Below are 24,007 nucleotides of genomic sequence, written 5' to 3' on the forward strand. Positions count from 1 at the left end.
ATGTGAGCAATGCACAACAGATGGTGAAAAGGACTTTATCCAATGAGCCATGATTTGGATTTTCCTTGATGCTTTTCATTGAACGATGTTGATGTTTGGTATCTTGAAATGGAAACTGTTCAGGCACCTTCCTACTCGTATTTGTGAAATAGCATTTATAATGCAATAATGCACTGCATAACAGTATACTAGTATTCATATATGTGTGAGAAGAAGCACAAGAGATCACATTTTCATATTTACACCACAAAAACAAATTCCCACAGTTGTAATTCTCCTTTACTGTCTCAAAAGCACTTTCCTCTGATGGGAATGCATCACTGGTAAATAGGATTCTTCCAAATTAAACTTAAAATACATTTAGAAACAGTCATATTTGAACCTTTTAAATATGCAAATCAGGTCTTAAAATGTATATATGCATCTTACATCAAAAGTGGTAAAAATCCCACAGAGATTGTCAGCTCTTCAAAACAAAAATGTGTATATTGTTACCACCTTGGTCAAAGTCAATTCTTGTGCTCGAGTTCTTCATCATGATCAGCAATAAAGCAATAAATCACGATCAGCAATAACCAGAAAGCAAAGGGCCCACTGAATGATGCAATGATGCAAATCACTTCTAATGTAACAAGAAAGTTTGAAAAAAAATTGTTCAGTTAAAATTGTTCAAATCTCATTTTAGAGATTCACCGGCCATCAATCGAAAGCAGCCAGTTTTTGTTCCCAACAAAAATGTTTTATGTTTTATAAAACATATAAAATGTTTTATTTTGGCTGATATTTGTTCCGGACTTCGTAGCAGTCATTTCCCAAAAATATAATTTCTGTGGAAATATTACAAAGTCTATAAACAGAACGCTAACACAGGCCAGAGAGGGGACGTGCTGAAGACGGGCACAAAGAGGAGAGCAAATACTGTTCTTGATGCTCGAAATATGGGAAGAAAAATATAAATATTGAATCTGGGGTGGAGATTTATGTGAATGTCTCTGAAGCGAACTGACTGTCTTAAAAAAAGTTTTGATGGCATTTTCTGTTCCTCTTACCCCAGTATAATGCCTATTAAAGTAAATTATAAGCTTAGCACTGCTTTGTATAAAGCGGCATCCAAAGATACGATATATCGCTGATTTTTCATAAGCGCCACCTACTGACAAAGAGTGAATTAGCATTTTTATTCCGTCCCGCTGTTGTTGTTTTGTGCGGGTGTTTTATGTAGCATCATTTCACAAAGCTAGTCTGACCATTTTTGCTTTAAATCTAGAAATTATGAAATCAAATAAAAAAAACAGATCTCCTAAATAATAATAATAATTTGTTACATTTATATAGCGCTTTTCTGGGTGCTCAAAGCGCTTTACATACAGAAGCTTTACTTATATCTCCTCAACCACCACCAATGTGCAGCACCACCTGGATGATGCGACGGCAAAGCTGCAGTGACACAACGACTTTACCAAGTGCTGATTGGCTCTTTTATTTCGAAGGCGGGGCTTATCCGCCATATTGCGTGTTGCACTTTTTCATTCATAGTAATATAAGTGCACCGTCTTTGTATATCTAAAGTCTTTGTTAAAATGCAGTGGTTGCCTCGTTGTTGTTGTTAAGCCCAGTTTGGTCTGTAATAGGGAAAATAAACAACAAATAAATGTGCTCAAAAAAATCGGCTACTGGTATCAGGTGCCAAAATCGACAATTGGAAAGATTGAGCATGTGACACTTTTAAGATTTGACCATATTTTCGTTTTCGGTCAAATTGCCTTGTGAATGGGAGTGCTTGGGACACTTCTATGATAGCATCAAAATCGCTATTTTTAAAACACTAAGAAGGCTCGACACAACATGAAACTGTGCTGGAAGTATCAGCAGGGGCTCTACACATGAACTCCAGCATTGAGAACAGTGTTTGTGTACACAGAGTTTACTGAAAAGAAAGATTTTGTACGACTCACTTTTTCAGTTAGTGTTTCCGTCCGCCAGCATTTTGTCAGTCAAAAATAGTCGATCTCCGAATGCAACGTAACAGGGAGGAGAATAAAGATGGAAAGCTCCTAAAGCTCAGTTCCATATAAACTCACGGATAATTTGTTGTTTTGTCGTTAGTGAAAATCAATATTGACCTTGTATTTGAAAAAGGATCCTCACATAAGAAGCAATACTAAAATTCGGAGTCAGTTCATTCGCATTCGGAGATCGACTATTTTTGACTGTCAAAATGCCGGCGGACACAGCTTCAGCAAGTTGTTCAAAATCTTTCTTTTTAGTAAACTCTGTGTACACAAACACTGTTCTCAATGCTGGAGTTCATGTGTCGAGCCCCTGGTGATACTTCCAGCACAGTTTCATGTTGTGTCGAGCCTTCTTAGTGTTTTAAAAATAGCGATTTTGATGCTATCATAGTCGTGCCCCAAGCACTCCCATTCAACAGGCAATTTGACCGAAAACGAAAATACGGTCAAACTTAAAAGTGGCGTTTCCATTCTAATTATGCTTTTAAACGAAAGTTTGCCTCGGGTAGATTCACAAAAAGACCCTAGGTTGCATTTTGACGAGAGTTACGCTTTAAAAAACACATGCATCACGCATCACCTACCACCCATCATTGATTTGCTGATTTGTTGTTCAAGTGTGTGTCAGTCAGCGGCCGTGTAAACATGTAACAGGTGTGTGAGGATCTCTGCCCTCATCCGTCAGGAGGCAAACGTGCCTGGACTCACACGTGTGTGTGTGTGTGTGTGTGTGTGACTGTCTTGATCACCGCACGTCAGCCATTGCGTTTTCTAAACTCTTGTAAACTGTCGTATCTAAGATCCAATTAAGCAGCCGGATAAAGGAGGTCAGCTCACGACTGTTTCTCCTCCGTCTGTGCGTGACATAATCTTCTCTTATCCTCTTTCATTCTTCTCAGCTTCAGTATAATCTGATGAACTCATGTTAGGGGTGCAACATCTCAGCGAAGGTCAACAATATAGGATCGGTTTTTACTAACTAGCACTTCAAATAAACGTTTTTTTATTTGAAGACGCTATGTAATATGAAGAATTAAATGGGCAATACTCTGAACTTCATGATTTATCTGTTGAGTACTCAGTAAAGTCACATTTATTTAAATAGAGCTTTATACATTACAGATTGTTTTTAAGTAGCTTCTTATAAATAAACAGGACAAATACAAGTGTTGCAAAAATCATTAATTATGGAATTTAATTTCAATTCTATTGAAGACAATTGTCATTATTCGGTTGAATAATTTGGTAAAATAACACAATTTAGTTCAGTGTTGATTCAGTTTAGTTCAATAACCGTCAATGTTGCAAAGTCAATCAGTTATATAACATTCAGTTTCTACTTATTGTCTACAGAAGACAATAAATGTCTTTATTTAGCTCAACTCAGTCTCATCCGATAGTGTCAAATTGATAGTATTTTTGAACGTTTGTTGTCTTTTAAGCCCCATGAGTAAACGATATGAGAAGACAAGATGAGTAGAGAGATGAAATTAACAAAATGTCCATTCAATCAACTGTTTAACACATTGTATTGCAGGGCTGCACGATATTGAAGTGCGATAACTCATTAAATAATGCGATATACGATACGATAATTCTTAAAGTGTGTAAAATAAACTTAAATTATCTTAAAAATATATTTAAAATTATATAACCTACAGAAGTGTTTCACTTTCTTTTTGTGACAAGAAAACATCCCTTCAGCTTCTGAAAGTGAACATCAGTGTTTTACTGTAGTATAAGAAGAGTTATTTAAACATCAGTGTAAACCTCGGGGTTCAGGTTATCCTACATTAGGGTTATTTAACAACAGAAACTAAATAATCAAATTTAAAAATAAAACACTGCTTAGTTTTCACTGTATGAATTAAACTCGCGCTCGAACTCGCGCTGCCGTTTGGACTTTGAGCCGAGCGGATAAATGGTCCGTGTGGCGCGCGGTTCAAATGAGTTTCGTTCCGCTTTTGGCGCATAAACATTATCGAACATTTATCGAACTCTTGATATCGTTTTATCGAGAAAAATTATATCGCGATAATTATCGTTATCGTTTTATCGCCCAGCCCTATACATGACACGTTATTGTAAGCTGTTACGATATGCATATCGCGATATATATACATTTGCGATATTTCGATATTTACATTTATGCATTTTGGCAGACGCTTTTATCCAAAGCGACTTACATTGCGTTATCCTATACATTTATACATAGGTATGTGCAATCCCCTGGGATCGAACCCACAACCTTGCGTTGTTAACGCAATGCTCTTACATTGTGCAGCCCTGTTGTATTGTTGTATACTTCATGTTTTTCCACATACTATTAAACATAGTAGTCAGATGGCTGTAAAGTTTCCATTCCTATCTCAGCATGTTACATCAAAATCTTTTATTTTAAAGCGTCAGGGAAAAAGATGTGATTCACCTCTCTACCGGGAACTTGAATGAAGCCATCATTTGCTCGTCTCTTTAAGTATAAATGTAAGTGTGGAGCTCTGTGCCAGTGTGGTGAAAGTGATAATCATCATAATTAATTATTTATCAGGTTGAATAGGGTTCAGGGCATGTGTCCAGAATCAGTCGAGTAATGCAGTCTTTATTGACTCCTGTTAACAGTGTTGTGTGGATTTGTCTCATTAAAGCCTCAATCGTTTCTGTTTGTTTAACCTCTTGTTGCGTTTGCCTGAGATATGTGCGTAGGCGCTCGAGGAATCCGTGTTTGCTCGGACGCTCACAATCTGACTTTGTTCTTGTGGTCTGACTGGTTGTTCTGCCTCCCTGTACCTGCAGGCATCGGCGTATGCCATCTAGAGTATTTCAGAAATGTCAGTAAGACGGTAACATGTGGATGGAGATGCTAAGATGCTAAACTCACGGTGACTGGTTTCGCCAGTTTTTTATAACATTGACAGGTGTTTACCTGAAATAAAAACAATTACATTTTATTTATAATGTAACTATGTAACAGTTTTTTTTGGGTTTGTTTTTGTTTGAGTCCAGTGGCCAGTTGCATAAACTGTTAAGACTTAGTCTTACAAGTTAGTCATCCAATTTTATTCTTTAAAACTGTTCATAACTTTTTAAAGTCAGTAACATAAAACGTAGATTGGTCTAATTTGACACCGAACAGGAAGACTGACCTATTACCAGTAAGTAAAACCCCTAACTAACTTGTAGTTGATCATACTAGTTCTTAAGACACAGTCTTAACATAATGGCTATGTTTATTGAACTGACCCAGATCTGGTCATTTATTCAAAAAGGTTTTTATTAACTATGGATTTCATACAGGCGATGACTTTAATACACCTCTTTTTATTGAATCCAATTTCTGGATTAATATTGATTTTGTTTTGTGAGGAAAAAATGTGAAAAATGTCAAGCTTGTGTGTAAACAAGATTAAGATCGTGTTTTAAAATATTTTTCATCTTTGAAAACCCTTCAAAGCAATTACAGTGCAGGAATCCACTTTGTTGTTGTGCCAAAAAAATTAAAATTAAAAATAACAGGAAATTATGTAACAGACCATGTGACTTGACTGTATGCCAAAGTCAGAAAAATAACTGAGCCTAAATAATTTGACTTTTTCAATGATATGGCTATGGTATTTCACATTTCAAATAAATTATTATTCATAAATTCAAGATACCACATAAGGCAGAACATTTTTATATTTTCAGATGTTTTATTTAACTATCCAAAAATGTTATTCAAAAAAATACATTGCTATTTAGACATAAATTCAAAAATATATCTACTTATGCTTATTTGTGACTGAGCCACTAATCATCAAATCTTAAGTATTACCATTGCTTCTATGATACCTACTCACTATATTTTCAGTCGTGTTTTCAAGAGCTTGTATTAATAGCTGTATTGTTGGATATGCAGTTCCTGTACATTCCCTCTGTAAACACACAGTCACGGGTCTATTGTTTGGAAACGCCTGGATTATCCGTCGGGACAGTGACTCATTGGACGGTGTTGTCATTGCAGGTGTTCGGTAATGAATATGCTGAAAGTGAGTCTTTTTTTTTGTTTAGTTATGGCAACAGTAAATGTTTCTACTGTTTGCTGTGATTCAACATTTACCCATCCATCCATTATCCAAACTGCTTGTCCAGTGCAGGGTCATGGGAATGGTAGAGCCTAGGCTACTGTCGGGCCATTGCTAGGGATAGCCGGTCCTGTCATAAAACAATTACATAATAGCTGGATCATGTGACAGGCGAGTGACATCAGCCTCATAATCTGCTGTTGTTTTTGGCAACCATAGATTCATGTCCCTAAGGCAAGCACTACTATATATAATGATAACATATTTAAACTTGAATCTTAACAGGTTTTTAAGGCCACCCAGATTATGATATTTTTGGCGTACATGTGATTTCCGTTGTTGTAAACGTTATGTATGAAACCTATTATGAATTATGATTGGAATTTTAATAATTTCTTGCCGCTCACCGTTCTCAAGTAAAGGATTTGGACGTTGACAGGTGCTGTTTTATATGTTAGTGACATTAATAAGGGGGCGTTTACAAGGCAATTCAGCTACTCACAATTTCAAGATCATTAGCAATTTATAGAAATCACATCTGGAACAGAGGCGAACGCATATTTGAGCAAATGATCTTAGTCCCTGTTTACAGCTGGTATTAAGATGTGTTTTGGTGGATCGGATCACAGTTAGACGAGGGAGACACATTCCCGTTTACACCTGGTGTTTTAAGCCGTCTCTTTTGTCCACTTTCAACCACTTCTGTCCTGATTTCTTCGAGGGGAGGGTCTATGAGCGGGTAAATGTGTGGGCTTTTTCAGATCTTTCAATCTAATAGACAAAATAAGCTCACAAATTTACATATAAATTCAACCGGAGACGACAGAATAACACACGGAGAACATCAACTTTAGTTTCTGCTCTGACAGACGCAAGACAAGCCGAACGCTGTGAGTGTGTGTGTGTTAGAAATCAGGAATGGTGAGAGAACATTGTGCTTGGTACATTTTCTCTTCAAACCAAACTTGGGTCTCCAGCTGATAAAGTTTAAACCCCGTCTGGCTAGAGCTCTTCCTATAATGTTCACTCATTAGATCAGTAGACGGAGAGTAGACGGTCTTTTAGTGGATGTTTGAACACATTCGATCACATGAGCGTTTACACTACGAAATCAATCCGGTCGAATGTGTTTTCAACTCCCTCTGGAAGTGGTGGAAAGTGTACGAGCTCAAAATGTTTTAGACCCCGTTTACACCTGTGTTTAGAGTCGTCCACTTGTGATCCGATCGACCAAAACACATCTTAATACCAGGTGTGAACAGGGCCTTAGATCAAATGTAGGACCCATCCTACACATATTTTTATAAATGAGGCCCTAGAATATCATAGAGAGCATAACTATAACGATAACTATATTAGCGTCCACACCAACACATGATATTATTCTGCTTATTCTATATGCATGCTCAGTTTGGACATTTTTGTTTGTATTCTCCTGTAACAGAATGAAAAAGGACAACATATACTGAGCATTTGTGGTCTGCTCTCCCACTTTAATTCACAATATATCCCATGAATAATTCACTGGAATGCACTAAGAATCTCTTGTTTTTCTCCCCAAATCCTCACGTCTCTTTCCAGGTTTGTTTTCACACAGATGCTTTAAAATGTAATCGCCTCCCCTTTTCACGTCTAATCCCTATTAGCAGTGTTTACTGGAATCTTTCTAAAGCAGGTCAATCTGTCGAAATTATGGAAATCACTTTGAAATATTATCACTCAATGTTCCAGTTAATGATCATTTAAATTAAGGTGATTTTGTTATACAGTGTATGACCGATAAAACTACGGTGATATTTAACACGGCATTACCGTTATAATTGTGATGTGGATTCTGCTATTGTTTTATATTTAGAATGATTTTTAAAACTATAAGATTCCAGCGACAAGCCAATCATGTCCACATCAGACACGAAAATCACAGCCAATCAGAAGAGCGCGTGGGCGGAGTCTGTCTTCAAGCGCACTGCACTCGCAATGAAATTGATAACGTACATAATCAAACTCATAAATGTTACACCATATTAATGTTGTTAAAAATACATACGGAGTGACTGAAACAATCTTTGCCATAGAATACACCTGTTTGTTCACATCGAGTTTGGAAGTTCTTGTTTCCTTTCATCTGAGGTGAATTATCCATTGTTTGCTTTCAGTATGGCTGTAGAGGTCACGCAAAATGATATTCGAACTCACGTTAAATTCTTTTAACATTAAATAAAGATCATAATCAATACCTGAGATTATCATTGCCATATTTTGCATTTTGTTGTTCTAACCGTGACGTCAGAGAGTTTCTAAAATAGGATCTCCTGACAAAAACTGATTAACATAGAAAATATACATTTTATTGCTTGTCGTGGCATCGTGTTGCGTCTGGTAAAGGGTGGGCATTAGTAACCTACACCAATTAATAACCACATAGATATTAACCAAAACACTCTAAGGACAACCAAGCACCAGTAAGTGCAAATAAATAAATAAATAATAGTGGGATTTCCCTCATGTGTTTGTTTGCATGTCTGTCTGAGTGTGCAAATATAAGCAGAGGGACTCAGGAGTGAAGCTGATCTCCATCACAGAAAATAGCAGTTTTACTGGATTGCACATTTGTTTGTTAGTCTCTTCTCTTTGGTATGCGGTTTATGTATCTTGGAGGCAGTCATGAATCGTTGTGTCACTGTGTTATCGCCTCCATCACTAAATACACACACACTTGGGTCGAGCCATGAGGGTGGGGAGCTTTGCTTAGGCGGGACAGTGTTTCCACCAGCAAATCACTTTCAATACTTTTGCAGTTTTGGCTCAGTCTCGGCAAGACATTACAAACTCAAAATGTAAGAATCTGTCATACATTCCTAAAGGAGTAGTTCAGTTCTGTAATCATTAATCACGTCGTTCCAAACCCATATGAATTTGACGAATGTTACAGTGTTCATCACACAATGTTATCGTATGACTTCAGAAGATTTGACATGTATTGCACATAAGACATATGGACTAGTTTAATAATGCTTGTATTGTGCCTTGTAATTTTTCAGTCATTGTATGGGAAGAGAATGGCATAAAGAATCTGCTAAACATCAAATTGTTTGTCCTACACAAGTAAAAAAGTAATATGTGATTGGAATGACATGTGATTAGACAATGGCACAGTGTGTTTTTTTTCTTCTTTTTTTCTTCCTTTTAACATGTCAAAACTATGACACATGAGGAATCCTCATCTTAAAGTAGGTCAGGATCTGATCAAGATTTATACTATGATTGACAGGCGGATAATGTTTGTGACACATTCTTTCAGTTTTACTCAGAATCTCCTTTTCTGTCAGTTCCAGGAAATACTCCTGTCGTTTCTTACACATTTTTACTGACATTTAGGGACTTTTTATACCGTATCGTTTGGAGAACAGCGTGCAAAACTTGCAAACTCATGTCAGTGATGGACTAAGTACAGTATGTGAAGGTCAGGTATTGTTTTGGCAAGCAATGCGAGGTGTAGGTTTTCTTGGCTCACTTTAAACAGAGCGGAAGTTACCGCATTAATCCAGAGAGAGCATTGACAAAACACTGGGCATTTCTAATGATTCAAGAATGCACTTTGACTACAAAAACAAAATGGTTTGCTGAAGATGGTTATCATGCAAAACCCATGACTATTTTTGTATTTTGTGAACTCATCACAGGGAAGAAGAGTAAATATCTTTGATACACACACAGAAATAAAATGTTTTCTCGATTTGAACACGTGATGCATTATTAGGCACGTTAAAGCATTTCAGGTTTTATTATACAGATTTACTATTGGGCCTAACTTGCTCAAGGCAACTTGATATTGAGTAATTATTTCAGTTGACCTCTAGAAGTAGTTCAGATCAGTGTTGTGTTGAACCTGTTGAAAAACCACCAAAAAGGTGTTTCATGGTAAATGTAAGAACTGAATGAATGAAAATGCAGCAAAAATGTCCTCATCTTATGGAAAATATTATTTTATCAATATCGTTCTACTTTTTCTTTATGGTATTTTCTTGAATCTTGGTGTAATAAAGATAAAAAAAAATTAAAAAACAGATAAAACATCCGTAAATGTAGTCAAATAGAGGAATAAAAACTAAAACCATCAGCATAGTCAAGAAATAGCCTACATGCAATGAATGACTAATTATGCTGATGATATTTGCTCAAGTTCCATATCAATAATAGTGACTTGCAATTATTTTTCCAGTAAGTTGTCATTTTTGCAACGCTTTAAGCCTAGTGAAAACCCAATGGTCCAAAAAAACCCATTTCTTGTCTGGTTAAGACACAATGTAAATATTTACCTTTCATAAACTGTTCTTGCAGTTCAACCTTTGTGCCAACTATATTTTACCCGGATCGTCATCATCTCAGGACAATGTTTGCATATCCCATCAGTCAGTTATTCAGACCAGAATAATTTAAAAACCATGATCGGGAAAAATCGGCATTTATTTGTATTATTTATTATTATATTATATTTATTCAGAAACTTTAAAATATTAAAGTTGGCGTTAAACAGATGTTGCGATAGTCTTTTCTTCCCTATTGTGACGTATATCCGAGTGAAACGGCTTCTCAAACAAGAAAAAATTTCCCTTGCAACACTAAACACGTCATCAGAGAAATATAAATCCTGCCAAATTCCTTTTTTTTTTTTCAATTGAAGACCATTCCTGAGAACTTTATTATGACTGTTACACATAATCTTGAATAAACTGGATCATTGTTCTGTGATCTGAACGACTGAGAACATCCCGTCTTCTCGGATACACTAACGCCACCTTTTCCGGTTTACGTGAAATGAGTCTGTCAACTCCAATGAGATGATCTGTGCCTGAAATTGCACAAAAGCTTGATTACACTTTATTTTAAGGTGTCCAAGTTACAGTGTAATGATACATTAAGTACTGAGTAATAATAGTTAACTGCATGTACTATAGGGTTAGGGTGTGTTTTGTGCTTAGTTGCGTGTAATTATGCATAATTTATAGTTATTACAATAGTAAGTCCAAGTACCATGTGTAACAAGGACATTGTGAAATAAAGTGTGACTGGAATCTCTCTCCGGCACAGAACCTTGTTAAGCTGAACCTCATTTCCCCCACAGATAATGATCGAGTTTTGCCCCGGGGGTGCGGTCGATGCCACCATGTTAGGTAAGACTGCAGTATATCTGCTAATGTTCTTGTTTTTATAAAAGATCCCTGCAGCTTCTTCCTTTTTGATGCTCTGTGATGCTCATGGGTGAGTAGGTAAACGCCTTTACCCTGAAGTTTAAACAGGATATTGCATTATTTTGGGTGTTTTATGAACGAGCCAGTCAAGGTCACTCAGAGTTCATTGCCTTTGGTTACAGCGCTTTGCCTCTTGAATCAGAGTTTTGTAGATAATGAAGAGGTCACGCTGTAGAAGTAGATGTGCATGTGTGTGTATTTAAAGGATTAGGTCACTTTAAAATGATTGTCATCATTTGTCATCATTTACTCACCCTCAAGATGTTCCCCATTGACTTCCATAGTATGTTTTTCCTACTATGGAAGTCAATGGGGTCCATCAGCTGTGTCTGGTTACCGACATTCTTCAAAATATCTTCTTTTGTGTTCAAAGAAGGAAAGAAATTCTTATAGTTTTATAACAAATGGATGACAGAATTTTCATTTTGAAGTGAACTATTCTTTTAACATTGATATCATTTTCATTTCTTTTTAGGAGAAAATACCGTTGAATAGTCTTAAAACTCTTATTTTCTGTATTGTATGATATTATATTATATAATTTAATATATTTATAATTATTGATGACAGAATTTTCATTTTGAAGTGAACTATTCCTTTAACTTTGACAGAATTTTCATTTTTAAAGGAGAAAATACCCTTTATTAGTCATTAGTAAAAATAGTAATAGTATTTTTCATATAGTATTATATGAAGATATACTATTACTATACTAGTAATAGTATACCTCCAAATAGTCATTTTATTTATTATATTAATTTTATTGTATATTTTTTATATTAATAAATCATATATTATATATCATATATCATATCATATATCAATCATATCATATCAAATCAATTTCTGTTTTTCAATTTTTGGACATTATGAGATTCACTGTGGTGTTTGTGTGTGTGTGTAGAGTTGGACAGGGGTCTTGAAGAGCCTCAGATCCGGGTGATCTGTAAGCAGATGTTGGAGGCTCTTCAGTATCTCCACAGCATGAAGATCATCCACAGAGACCTGAAGGCGGGAAACATCCTCCTCACGCTGGATGGAGACATCAAGCTAGGTGTGTGTATCAACAGATCGCTCACACTGATGATCTGACTTGAGGTGCAGGTTAAAGTCAGCATGAAACAGAAGTTGCAATAGTCTTTTTTTCCGTATTGTGACGTGCATCCGAGTGAAACAGTCAGATGATTGGATTGTCCCGCCCTCGCGCCAGTAAACACATCATCAGAGAAGAGGTATTGCTGCAAGAGAGATGGGAAGTTATTTTGGAGGAAGGTTTCATACCGGCTGTTGTCAGACTCCTTGTGCATACACAAATCTCACTGGATTATTACAATTAATGGCAAAAGGAATGTATGGAAATGTAAACTGATATTTCCTGCTGACACACTACAGCGAAAGATATAAATAACTGGCTTAAAACCATTTTCATTTGGTGAAAATAATAACGTGCCTAAGACTTAAGCACATTACTGTGTGGTATGTATGTGTGTGTGTGTGTACGTGTATGTGTATGTGTATATGTGTATGTATGTATGTATGTACACGTACACGTACATACACACATATACACATACACATACATGTACACACACACACACACACACACACACACACACTCACACTCACACTCACACTCACACACACTCACACACATATACACACAGACATATACACACACATATATATACACACACACGTACACGTACATACACACATATACACATACATGTACACTCACACTCACACTCACACTCACACACACACACACACACACACACACACACACACACACACACACACACACACACACACACACACACACACACACACACACACACACACACACACTCACACACATATACACACAGACATATACACACACATATATATACACATATATACACACACACATACACATACACATACATATACACATACACATATAAACATATATATATATATAGACACACATACACAGGTGAAACTCGAAAAATTTGAATATTGTGCAAAAGTTCATGCATTTCAGTAATTCAACTTAGGTGAAATTAATATATTATATAGACTCATTACATGCAAAGTGAGATATTTCAAGCCTTAATTTGTTATAATTTTGATTATTATAGCTTACAGCTTATGAAAATCTCAGAATTTTTTACAATTTTCATAAGCTATAAGCCATAATCATCAAAATTATAACAAATACAGCCTTGAAATATCTCACTTTGCATGTAATGAGTCTATATAATATATTAGTTTCACCTGTTTAAGTTGAATTACTAAAATACATGAACTTCTGCACGATATTCAAATTTTTCGAGTTTCACCTATGTATGTATGTATGTATGTATGTATGTATGTATGTATGTATGTATGTATGTATGTATGTATGTATGTATGTATGTATGTATGTATGTATTACTGCTGCCTATTTATAACCGTATTTGCATCAGGTGTGCAGCTGTAATGCCTTCAGGTGTTGTCTAGATAGGCAGCTCACTAGGTTTTGTAACGGAGCTGAAGTGTGACCTTTGGTTGAGCGTAGTGTTTTGTGTCTGTGCTATAAGATCTCTTACTAATTCTTATGACCTCTCTCACACTTTCTCTCTCTCTCACACACACACACACACACACACACACACACACACACACACACACACACACACACACACACACACACACACACACACACACACACACACTGTATTGTTGCAGGTTGTGTTGTAAAGCGCCACAGTTTGCCAAGAGCTGACTTATAATATTTCATTACACTTCTCTACTCAAGTCTCATTGGATTTAGTAATTCAATGAGAGAATCATTTGGTAACCGAATGTGGCTTCATTGTGTGTTGATTAATGGTGCCCCAGAATGCCAGGCCAAGACTCTCTGGCCTTTATCACTTCCTGTGAGAGAAACTTTAAACAGGCTCGCTTCAGATGCTGGTCCTCCAAGCATCCTCCACACATCTCTGGGGATTCGTCTGTAATAGCCGACTCACAAATCTATATACAATATATGCGTTTGCCATCCAGTCAATTCAGAATATCAAAAAAATGCAGTAAAAAATTATTATTACTATTTGAAATAACACAATAATAAAAATATAATATATTAATTATTTTATTAATATTATGATAATAAAATATGTAAATAAATTCTACTATTAATAACAATAACTTAATTTTTTTATTAATAAATGCATTTAAATTAATACGTGACTGTAAAACATGTATAATGCTACACAATATTTTTATTCCATTTAAATGCTGTCCTTTAAAACTTTGTATTATTTATCAAAGAATCACAGTTTCCATAAAAGTATTAAGCAGCACAACTTTTTTTTCAATATTGATGATAATCATAAATGTTTCTTGATTTCTGAAGGATCATGTGACACTGAAGACTGGAGTAATGATCACAGGAATACATTACAGCTTACAATATATTCAGATAGAAAACAGTTGTTTTAAACTAATAATATTTCACAATATTACTGTTTTTACTGTATTTTTGATTACATAAATGCAGCCTTGGTGAGCATAAGAGACTGATCCCAAACTTTTGAATGCTAGACTGTAAGCATATCCATCCTAGGACTTGATCTATAATACAATAATTATAATTATACAATAATTCAGTCCTCATTTTAACATCATTTGACATTATTAGTAGAGAAAAGCCTTTTGTGTAACACGTGCCCTCTATACGGATGACGTCAACACTCGATTTAGGGGTTTGGAGGTTGTAATATGACAATTTTGAAACTGGGACAAATCCTGGGATGTAATTCAACATTTCTGACTTTTTGTTACAGCGGATTTTGGAGTTTCTGCAAAAAACACCAAAACTCTTCAAAGGCGAGACTCTTTTATTGGGACTCCGTACTGGTAAGTGCTACAAATTCTCTGTTTAATCATCAAAACATTAATGTTCAGGCGGATATCTTTGGTTGTCGACATTTCAGTGCATCACTACAAAATATAATTATATGAAACATAATTAGAATGAATGATTACAGGTTTCGTGAGTTTCCCATAAAGGTCATATAAATATGCTGATAAGACAGAAAGTCTTGTCATATCCCACAGGATTTAAAGCAATCATTAACTAGTGTCCAGCTTGAAAGTCCTGATATGAAATATCTGTCCTACCTTTGTCCTTACTCTGAGCACACACACACACACACACACACACACACACACACACACACACACACACACACACACACACACACACACACACACACACACACACACACACACACACACACACACACACACACACACACACACAGGAGTGTTGAAATTAACGTCTCCTTATCTGACTCATGAACAATCTTTAGCAGTTTTATTAGTGGCTTGTAGTAAATTCTTTCAGTCACTGGGCTAAATATCTGCAGACATGTTTCTGCACTGGGAATGCACAGTGGTCAACATTTGAAGTGGATCAAAATCTTTCATCAAAGTTATACAGGTGAGACTCGAAAAATTTGAATATCGTGCAAAAAGTTCATGTATTTCAGTAATTCAAATTAAAAGGAGAAACTAATATATTACATAGACTCATTACATGCAAAGTGAGATATTTCAAGCCTTTATTTGTTATAATTTTGATGATTATGACTTACAGCTTATGAAATTTTAAATTTGGGCTTTTCATAAGCTGTAAGATCATAATCATCAAAATTATAACAAATAAAGGCTTGAAATATCTCACTTTGCATGTAATGAGTCTATATAATATATTAGTTTCACCTTTTAAGTTGAATTACTGAACTTTTGCTCAATATTCAAATTTTTCGAGTTTCACCTGTACGTGAATTTTGAACAATACCCGTTCTTGCCTCAGGACAACTGTGATGAACTTTTTTTTGATCCACCTCAAACGTTGACTACTGACTTAGAAAGCTTTCGCGATGATCTAACTGGAATATTCCTGTTCTGATATTTCCTGTGTGTTCAGGATGGCTCCAGAGGTTGTGATGTGTGAGACCATGAAGGACGCTCCATACGACTATAAAGCGGACATCTGGTCACTGGGCATCACCCTGATAGAGCTGGCTCAGATAGAGCCCCCCCACCACGAGCTGAACCCCATGAGGGTCCTGCTAAAAATTGCCAAGTCTGAGCCGCCCACCCTGGATCAGCCCTCCAAGTGGTGAGCCACAAAACCCCCGGCATGGGAGTGAACGCACTGACATACTTCATTACTATAAGATTCCTGTTCTCTGAGCATAGTTGTGGCTTTTTTAGTTAGATTTATAGCTTTTGAAATTTCTAGAATATGGCCATTGAATGTTATTTAATCACTGTATCTCCATTACACATTAAGAGATTGTATACACCCTCTTGGGAGAATGTTTAAGGGTTTTGTGTATTTTAGGTCAATGGAATTTAGCGATTTCCTGAAAAAAGCTTTGGACAGAAACCCTGAGACGAGGCCGACGGCTGCTCAGCTTCTAGAAGTAAGGAGTTTCACACACACATTTGTCCATATACGTTATACTATCTCTCTCTGCTGCAGTCACTCGAAATTTAACGTAAAGGCATTTTAAGACGGGATGTGCAAACCACAGCAGAACGTCTTATCAGGGCAGTTCTTGCTTCCTGAACGCTCTGGGTCAAGGGAATTACTGCAATTTGCACTCTTCCTTTTAGGTATTTCTTCACCTCCACCCTATCGGAAAAGAGGAACTGAACAATTAAGGAGTTTACGAAATGAAAAACATGTACAGTAGATGTGCTGAACAAGCAGTAGATAATCCTGAACTCGCTTCAAAAATGAACACTTGCTTTGACTTTGGCGAAATGGACTTAAGTGACACTTGCTAGTTATTTACTTAGAAACTGCCACACAATAGTTGACATCAAATTGTAAGACCGATGATCTGACCATAGATAATGTAAGTGATACAACTCGCAACTCACAACTCGCACACCTTCGAAATGCTTTTTCCTCACTGGATGATTTACTTTACTTGTCATTACATGTTCATATAGTAACACTTTAGGGAACAAATATTCTAGTTGCTTATTAGCATGTATTTACTAGCATATTGGCTGGTTATTAGTACTGTATAAAGCACGTATTAATGCCTTATCCTGCATGGCCATATTCTACATCCCATAACCCCAACTCATACCTATACAACTACCTTACTAACCATCACTAAGCAGAAATTAGTTTACTGAGGGGAAACTCCTAGTTAACAGTGAATGTTTTCTCTAATCTAAAGTGTCACCATACGATGCATCGCGATGAGATGTGAACAATGCTGCATCGATTCATTAAAACAACATTTTGATTTTTAAAATATGTAATTGAATATGCCTGTCATACATATTAAAGGGATACTCCACTTTTTTTGGAAATAGGCTCATTTTACAACTCCCCCAGAGTTAAACAGTTGAGTCTTACCGTTTTCGAATCCATTCAGCCGATCTCCGGGCTGATATGGCTAGGAACTATACTCTCATTCCTGCGTAATAATCAAGAAACTTTGCTGCCGTACCATGAGTCCAGCAGGCGTAATGATATGACGCAGCGCCTGAAAATAGGTCCTAATAGGTTAGACAAACTTAGTCCCGGACACGTTGGAAGTTACCGAGCTGGGGACTATTTTCAGGCGCTGCGTCATATCATTACGCCTGCTGGACTCATGGTACGGCAGCAAAGTTTCTTGATTATTATGCAGGAATGAGAGTATAGTTCCTAGCCATATCAGCCTAGAAAATCGCAACTTTTCATTTTCCGTCGGTCTTAGTACACGATGTAACTACAGAAGAGTCAAGTTTTAAATAGGAAAAATATCTAAACTCTTTGGTCATTTTTTTGAGAGAGATGCTAATGGTCCTGTCCGATTCAATGATCTATGCTAAGCTATGCTAAAAGTGGTACCGCCAGACCCGGAGTTCGGCTGAATGTATTCGAAAACGTTAAAACTCAACTGTTTAACTCTGGAGGAGTTGTAAAATGAGCCTATTTCCAAAAAAAGTGGAGTATCCATTTAATGTAGTGTTTATTGTAAATAAAGTCAACATTTGAAATGGATCAAAACCTTTCATCAAAGTTATACATGAATTTTGAACAATACCCGTTGTTGTCTTAGGACAGCTTTTGATCAACTTCTTTGATGCACTTCAAATGTTGACTACTGTACATAAATAAAAAGTTTCATATGTCTATCAGAAGCGAAGCATGTTCGTCTGATGTTCGTAGATAATGCACCTACATTCTTGAAAGCAGAACATGAATGAATGAGAAAATAAAGTGTGTGACGTGTTTGATGTTAAAACGGTTATTAAGTGTTTCCTCGCACTGACTGACACACACCTGAAGCGCTGCACAGAAAGACGACATGTGATCCTGAGCTCAGCTCTCTTTAGCGGCCTATTGCGCTTGAACAGTCAGATGTACACAATATTACTTCACAATATCTGTCTGGACGAGTATTCACATAAACATAGTCGGTTATGTCGTAAGTGAACGCAAACAGTTGGGGGAAAATGATGTGTAACATTATATTAGATCCGTGCATTAGGTCTATATAATAATATATAATATAATAAGCCTGTTGCTGTGATGTCTGTCATTAATGTTAATCAAACAACAAAAGAAAAGAGGGAATCACTCACTACTCTTGACTCAATAACTTTTGTTGCTTTAATAATAATTAATACACTAAAGACTATGCAGTGATTATTTTTACATTTAATTATTTAATTTCTGTACGATTTCTTACTTGAATGCTTCTGTTAAATAGATGTAAAGTGAAAAAAGTAAAACGCTGTTAGTTTTATTTGTTTTTGCCCATTATTTGTTCTACTATTTGATATTTGCATCTTTGTTCTTATTTTTAATAACAAAGATAAAATGGGAAAAAATAACTATATATTGCGATTATTAATATGGTAATTATTATTAATAAAAGAATTGGAGGCATTATGATGCATCGAGAACCGTTTTATAATCAAATCGTTACCGAATCATAATCAAATCGAATCGTGAGGCAAGTGAAGATTCGATATTGGCAAATGGTAAAAGTAAATTTTGGACATCTGATGATAAAGTAACTTCACTCTCCTGTTCTGATGTCACTCTCGCTTCAGGGTGTTTCATGTTACACCTTAATTTAATGCTCTGCTGCGTACAAAGCAACCTGAAAGACAGGTGGTTGATGAAGGTGAAGAGGTAACATTAATATGCAGTATATGCTATCCTGCCAAGAGTTGTATGCTGAGTTCATATATCACTGTTTTATCCTGAGTGGCGAACATTACTGCAAAGTCAAAAGTCTTTATAGGCTGATCTGTAGTTTATATTGATCATCGAAACCAAGATGGAGGTCAAGAAACCTTAAAATACCTGAAATAGATTCATTTTTGGCTATCATATGTATGCTCAGACACAAAGGCTTCTTTTATACAGTCTCTGCAGGTTCTCAAAAATCTTAAAAGTCTTAAATTCAGTTTGATTAATTTAAGGCCATAAAACGTTTTTATCGTATAAGCAAAATCCAATATTGACCCTCAAATTCGTATGTATTGATAGTAAATATATTTATATATTAAATAAAACTTAAAATTTATAGTTACCCTGTTTTGCAGTTGTTCATTGTTTAGAAGAATGTCTGAGATCCATTATTTATTTTGAGATTGTATGAGTTTGTTCTGTATGGACACACAGTATTCATTTTCTTAAAAAAGGTCTTATAGTCTTAGATTTTATTTTAAAAACGTCCTGTTTCATAGGCGGTTTTTAAATATTATATGCTGTTATGTTATACATTTTTCCTGAGAATTCCCTTGACCTTGCCATTGCATGTAGTGTTGCTGGATCTAAGCTGGTAAACCACACTATCCAAGCTACAGTGGTATACTATGAACTATGAACTATGAATTGGGATGCTCTATTTCTGACCTCTCGTACAGTTTTGGATGTATAGTGAATCGTGCTGCAGTGTTTCTTCATTAGCTGTAGTTGGGTTTTCCTTCGGTCATCGGTGAGAGTAATTGATACTGCTGGCTGTATGTTTTTAACGCTTGACTCCCCCTCACATGCGCTCGACAGCTGGGACACTTCAATTAAACAAGGTGCAACTCAGCTGAATAATAGATGAGAGCAGCGTTCCTCTTCATACACTGATGCTTTCACAGTTCAGCTCAAGTCCTCCGCATCTAACTCCGCTGATGTACTAATTAATCCCCAGATCAACTTTAAAAAATGTTTTTATTAACTGCCACTTTTGCTAATTGCAAGTGTATTTCAAGTAAAATAACATGCTTACACAAGTTCCACAACAATGTGAGAAGTCAAGAACTGGCATTTCGGTCCAAACCACAAATATTTGACAGGGTTCCCACGGGTCCTTGAAATCCTTGAAAGTGTGTGAATCTGAAAAAAAAATATTTCAAGGCCCTCGAAAGTTTTTGAAAATAAACATACACAGATTACAGGTCCTTGAAAGTGCTTGAATTTATTTTGTGCAAGATGTTTTCTGGAGAAAAAAATCCATATTATTCCCTCTGGTCCGCTAATGTGTTATTCCGCCAACACTTCGTGGCCTATGCATAATAGCTGGCTTGATTAACGTTAGTTATGCGCATTAACGCGTTACGTTAAGTGTTTCCCCCGTGAGGTACTTTGTGTTGTACGTTGCCATGACGTTCAAGCGCACAAAACTACTACGATGGCACCTCAGCGTTTGTTGTTGAACACCACATTTGTGTCCCCACATTAATTCCTTGAATTTGAGGGTATTGGACCTGGAAAGTCCTTGAAAGGTCCTTGAATTTGAAGTTAACCAAGGTGTGGGAACCCTGATTTGACTCAATTTAATAAGTAAGGGATAATTAATGCATGACACAGTTAATGCACAGCTAGCCATGACTTATACTGCTTATGTATATGGTCATGGTCAATTTGCCAGCATTATGTTTGCAGAGTTACATTTGACTGGAAGGGTTAAAATGATGGTTATGTTCATCAGCTACGTCTCGTTAGATTTAGCATTCTGCCCGCTTTAAATCAGACACAGAGGTAAAGTAAGGTTACATTGATTTGATTGATATTGAATTATAACATTTATTTGAATGAATTAACCAATTGAGAGAGAAAGAGAAAGATGTGCGTGTGAATTACCTGAATCTGTGCAGCATCTCTGCTAGCAATGAAGCTGTGAGTTGAATTACTTCAAAAACAGCAACGTTACAACCTCCTTGCTGAGTAAAGTAACGTAGATATTCAGTAGTGAAGTTAATATATTAATAAAAGCCAAAGCTCCTGTTTCTGTGTGAGCGAGTGACGTGTGTGTGTTTCAATGAAAGCAGCACATTAATATTAGAACAGTGATTAAACTGAATGGAACTTTTATTGCACACCTTACAGCCAATCAGAATCCAGTATTCAGAAAGACCATGGTATAATTAATAATAAATCAAAAATGTCAATTGAAAATAATTATATATTTAAAATAACAACACTTATTAACAAATATGAAATATTTAATTTGTCTACCTGCATGTCATGTAACATGAACCAACATCAGAGAACCGTGAACATGCAAATGTGGTGTTAAATTATAAAATATTAACTTAAAATCAATTGCTCTGTCAATTTAATTTGATTGTGGTTCTTTACTGCTACTTTGATTCAGTTTGACGCCAACCACGACAATATGATACACATTTTAGTGATGCTTCGAAAGATACATAACTGAAACAATTTAATCACAATTTCCATTCTCAGGCTCTTATTATTTAACATGCATGTTTCTTAAGGTGACGTGTGCATGTTATTGTTATGCACAGTGGAATAATTGTGGAGTTTGTACCGTTACAAAGAACTCTGTATAACCTTTCCACGTGTGTTCTGCGTTTCAGCATCCTTTTGCGAGTTCAATGAAGACCAACCGTCCACTGAGAGAGCTGGTGGCAGAGGCCAAAGCTGAGGTGATGGAGGAGATCGAGGACAATCATGAAGACGGAGAAGAAGACCCTGCTGATGTCACACCTGTAGGGGTCTTGACATTTCTCACTTACTGCACACCTTCCAAATGTCTCTGTATCATAAATCTCTCAGTTCACTCTGTGCTGATAGAGAGTAAAAATAATGCACTGCTAATGGAAAAGAGCTCAGGGCGTAAAGAGAGACACATTTGTTTAGTGCTTTGACAACTGTAATTGTTATTGCATGGAAAGTTTATTCTACGCTTCAATGCAGGTGTACCTATGAAGGGCAAAAACACTGCCGTTCAGCACGACGTGCCAAGAACTCAATGAATTATGCAGATATGTGCTCATTTAGGTTATGTAATATACTCTTTATGTTGCTGCAGTGTATGCAATATATATTGTATACAGTTTGCACATTTTTTTTTATGCATAAAATACCTGGATATTATACTACATTTGCCAACATAAGCAGTATACAACAGAACACAGAATGCCGTATCCCACAATGCAGTGTTCCTCTTAACTTTGTTGAATTAATTACAGCCACGATTTTCAACTCTTAAATCTTTCATGACTCATTGTTTTTCAACAAAGTTTAATTGAAGATACAAAGTATCTGTTTTGATTTTAAACTTGCTGAATTTAACATGCAAAATATCAAGGTCACGTGACCTCAGTTATCACTAATGTTTATCATTATACAAATTTTGTATGTTTTCGAAAGTCTCTTCTGCTCACTAGGGCTGCATGTATTTGATTACAAATACAGAAAAAACAGTATTATTGTGAAATATTATTACAATTTAAAATGTATTCGATGTTCTATTTGAGTATTATTTTAAAATGTAATGTATTCCTGTGATCAAAGCTGTATTTTCAGCATCATTACTCCAGTCTTCAGTGTCACATGATCATTCAGAAATCCTTCTAATATGATGATTTGCTGCTCAGGAATCATTTCTTCTTCTTATTATTATTATTACTATCAATGTTAAACAGTTTTTGCTGCTTAACTTGGTGATACTTTTTTCATGATTCTTTGAGTAGAAAGTTCAAACAATGAACAGCATTTAATTGCATTTTTATATTTTTTAAAGCATTTATTAAATAGAAATCTTTTGTAACATTATAAAGGTCTTAACTGTCTTTTTGGATCAATTGAATGCATCATTAATGAATAAAAGTATAATTTTTTATTATTTTTATACTTTTTAAAATCTAACCATGAATGTTTGAATGGTATCGACAGTAAAATCTGTTTTCAACACTGATAATAATAATAAGAAATGAAACCCAGTAGTTTTCCGTTGCGAAAGCAGCCCGACTCTTGTCTCGTGGGCTCTGGGCGCCACAACACCTAATGTCACACTGTGACTGTGATGTCAATACTGCATATGTAATTTGACTGGAACAGAACATGTGTCCCCCACCCAACTTTCACATTCGCGTCTCCATTTAAAGATCTATTCTAGGCTGTTGTGGTCAAATGGCACAATGGTACGTGCGTTCAAAAATAACTCTTAATACACTTCCTCTTCCGCTTCTCATCTGGCCTTCAACCATAAAAATGAAACAAAAGACACGCCATCCACATTTCTTAAGAGTTAAATAAAGCACAGGACAATTAGTCCCTCTTTTTAGTAAGAAAACTGTTATAAGTGTGAAGGTCTCTGGCCTGCCAACAACTTTAGTGTCTTTATTATATGTCCATGTTAGTACAGGCATTGGAGAC

The 24,007-nt window shown here is 36.0% G+C and overlaps 1 protein-coding gene across 1 annotated transcript in view; it reads left to right on the forward strand.

Annotated features, from left to right (window-relative positions):
- Positions 1–24,007, forward strand: part of stk10 (serine/threonine kinase 10) — a 65,223-nt gene that overhangs the window by 15,871 nt on the left and 25,345 nt on the right. The window contains exons 3-8 of the mRNA XM_082141249.1: positions 11,199–11,247; positions 12,230–12,379; positions 15,138–15,210; positions 16,286–16,480; positions 16,706–16,787; positions 22,204–22,335. Coding sequence (XP_081997375.1) covers positions 11,199–11,247; positions 12,230–12,379; positions 15,138–15,210; positions 16,286–16,480; positions 16,706–16,787; positions 22,204–22,335 — 681 coding nt within the window. The remainder of the gene's footprint in view (positions 1–11,198; positions 11,248–12,229; positions 12,380–15,137; positions 15,211–16,285; positions 16,481–16,705; positions 16,788–22,203; positions 22,336–24,007) is intronic.

This window comes from Leuciscus leuciscus (genome assembly GCF_965113295.1).
Source record: "Leuciscus leuciscus genome assembly, chromosome: 16".
Taxonomy (NCBI): domain Eukaryota; kingdom Metazoa; phylum Chordata; class Actinopteri; order Cypriniformes; family Leuciscidae; genus Leuciscus; species Leuciscus leuciscus.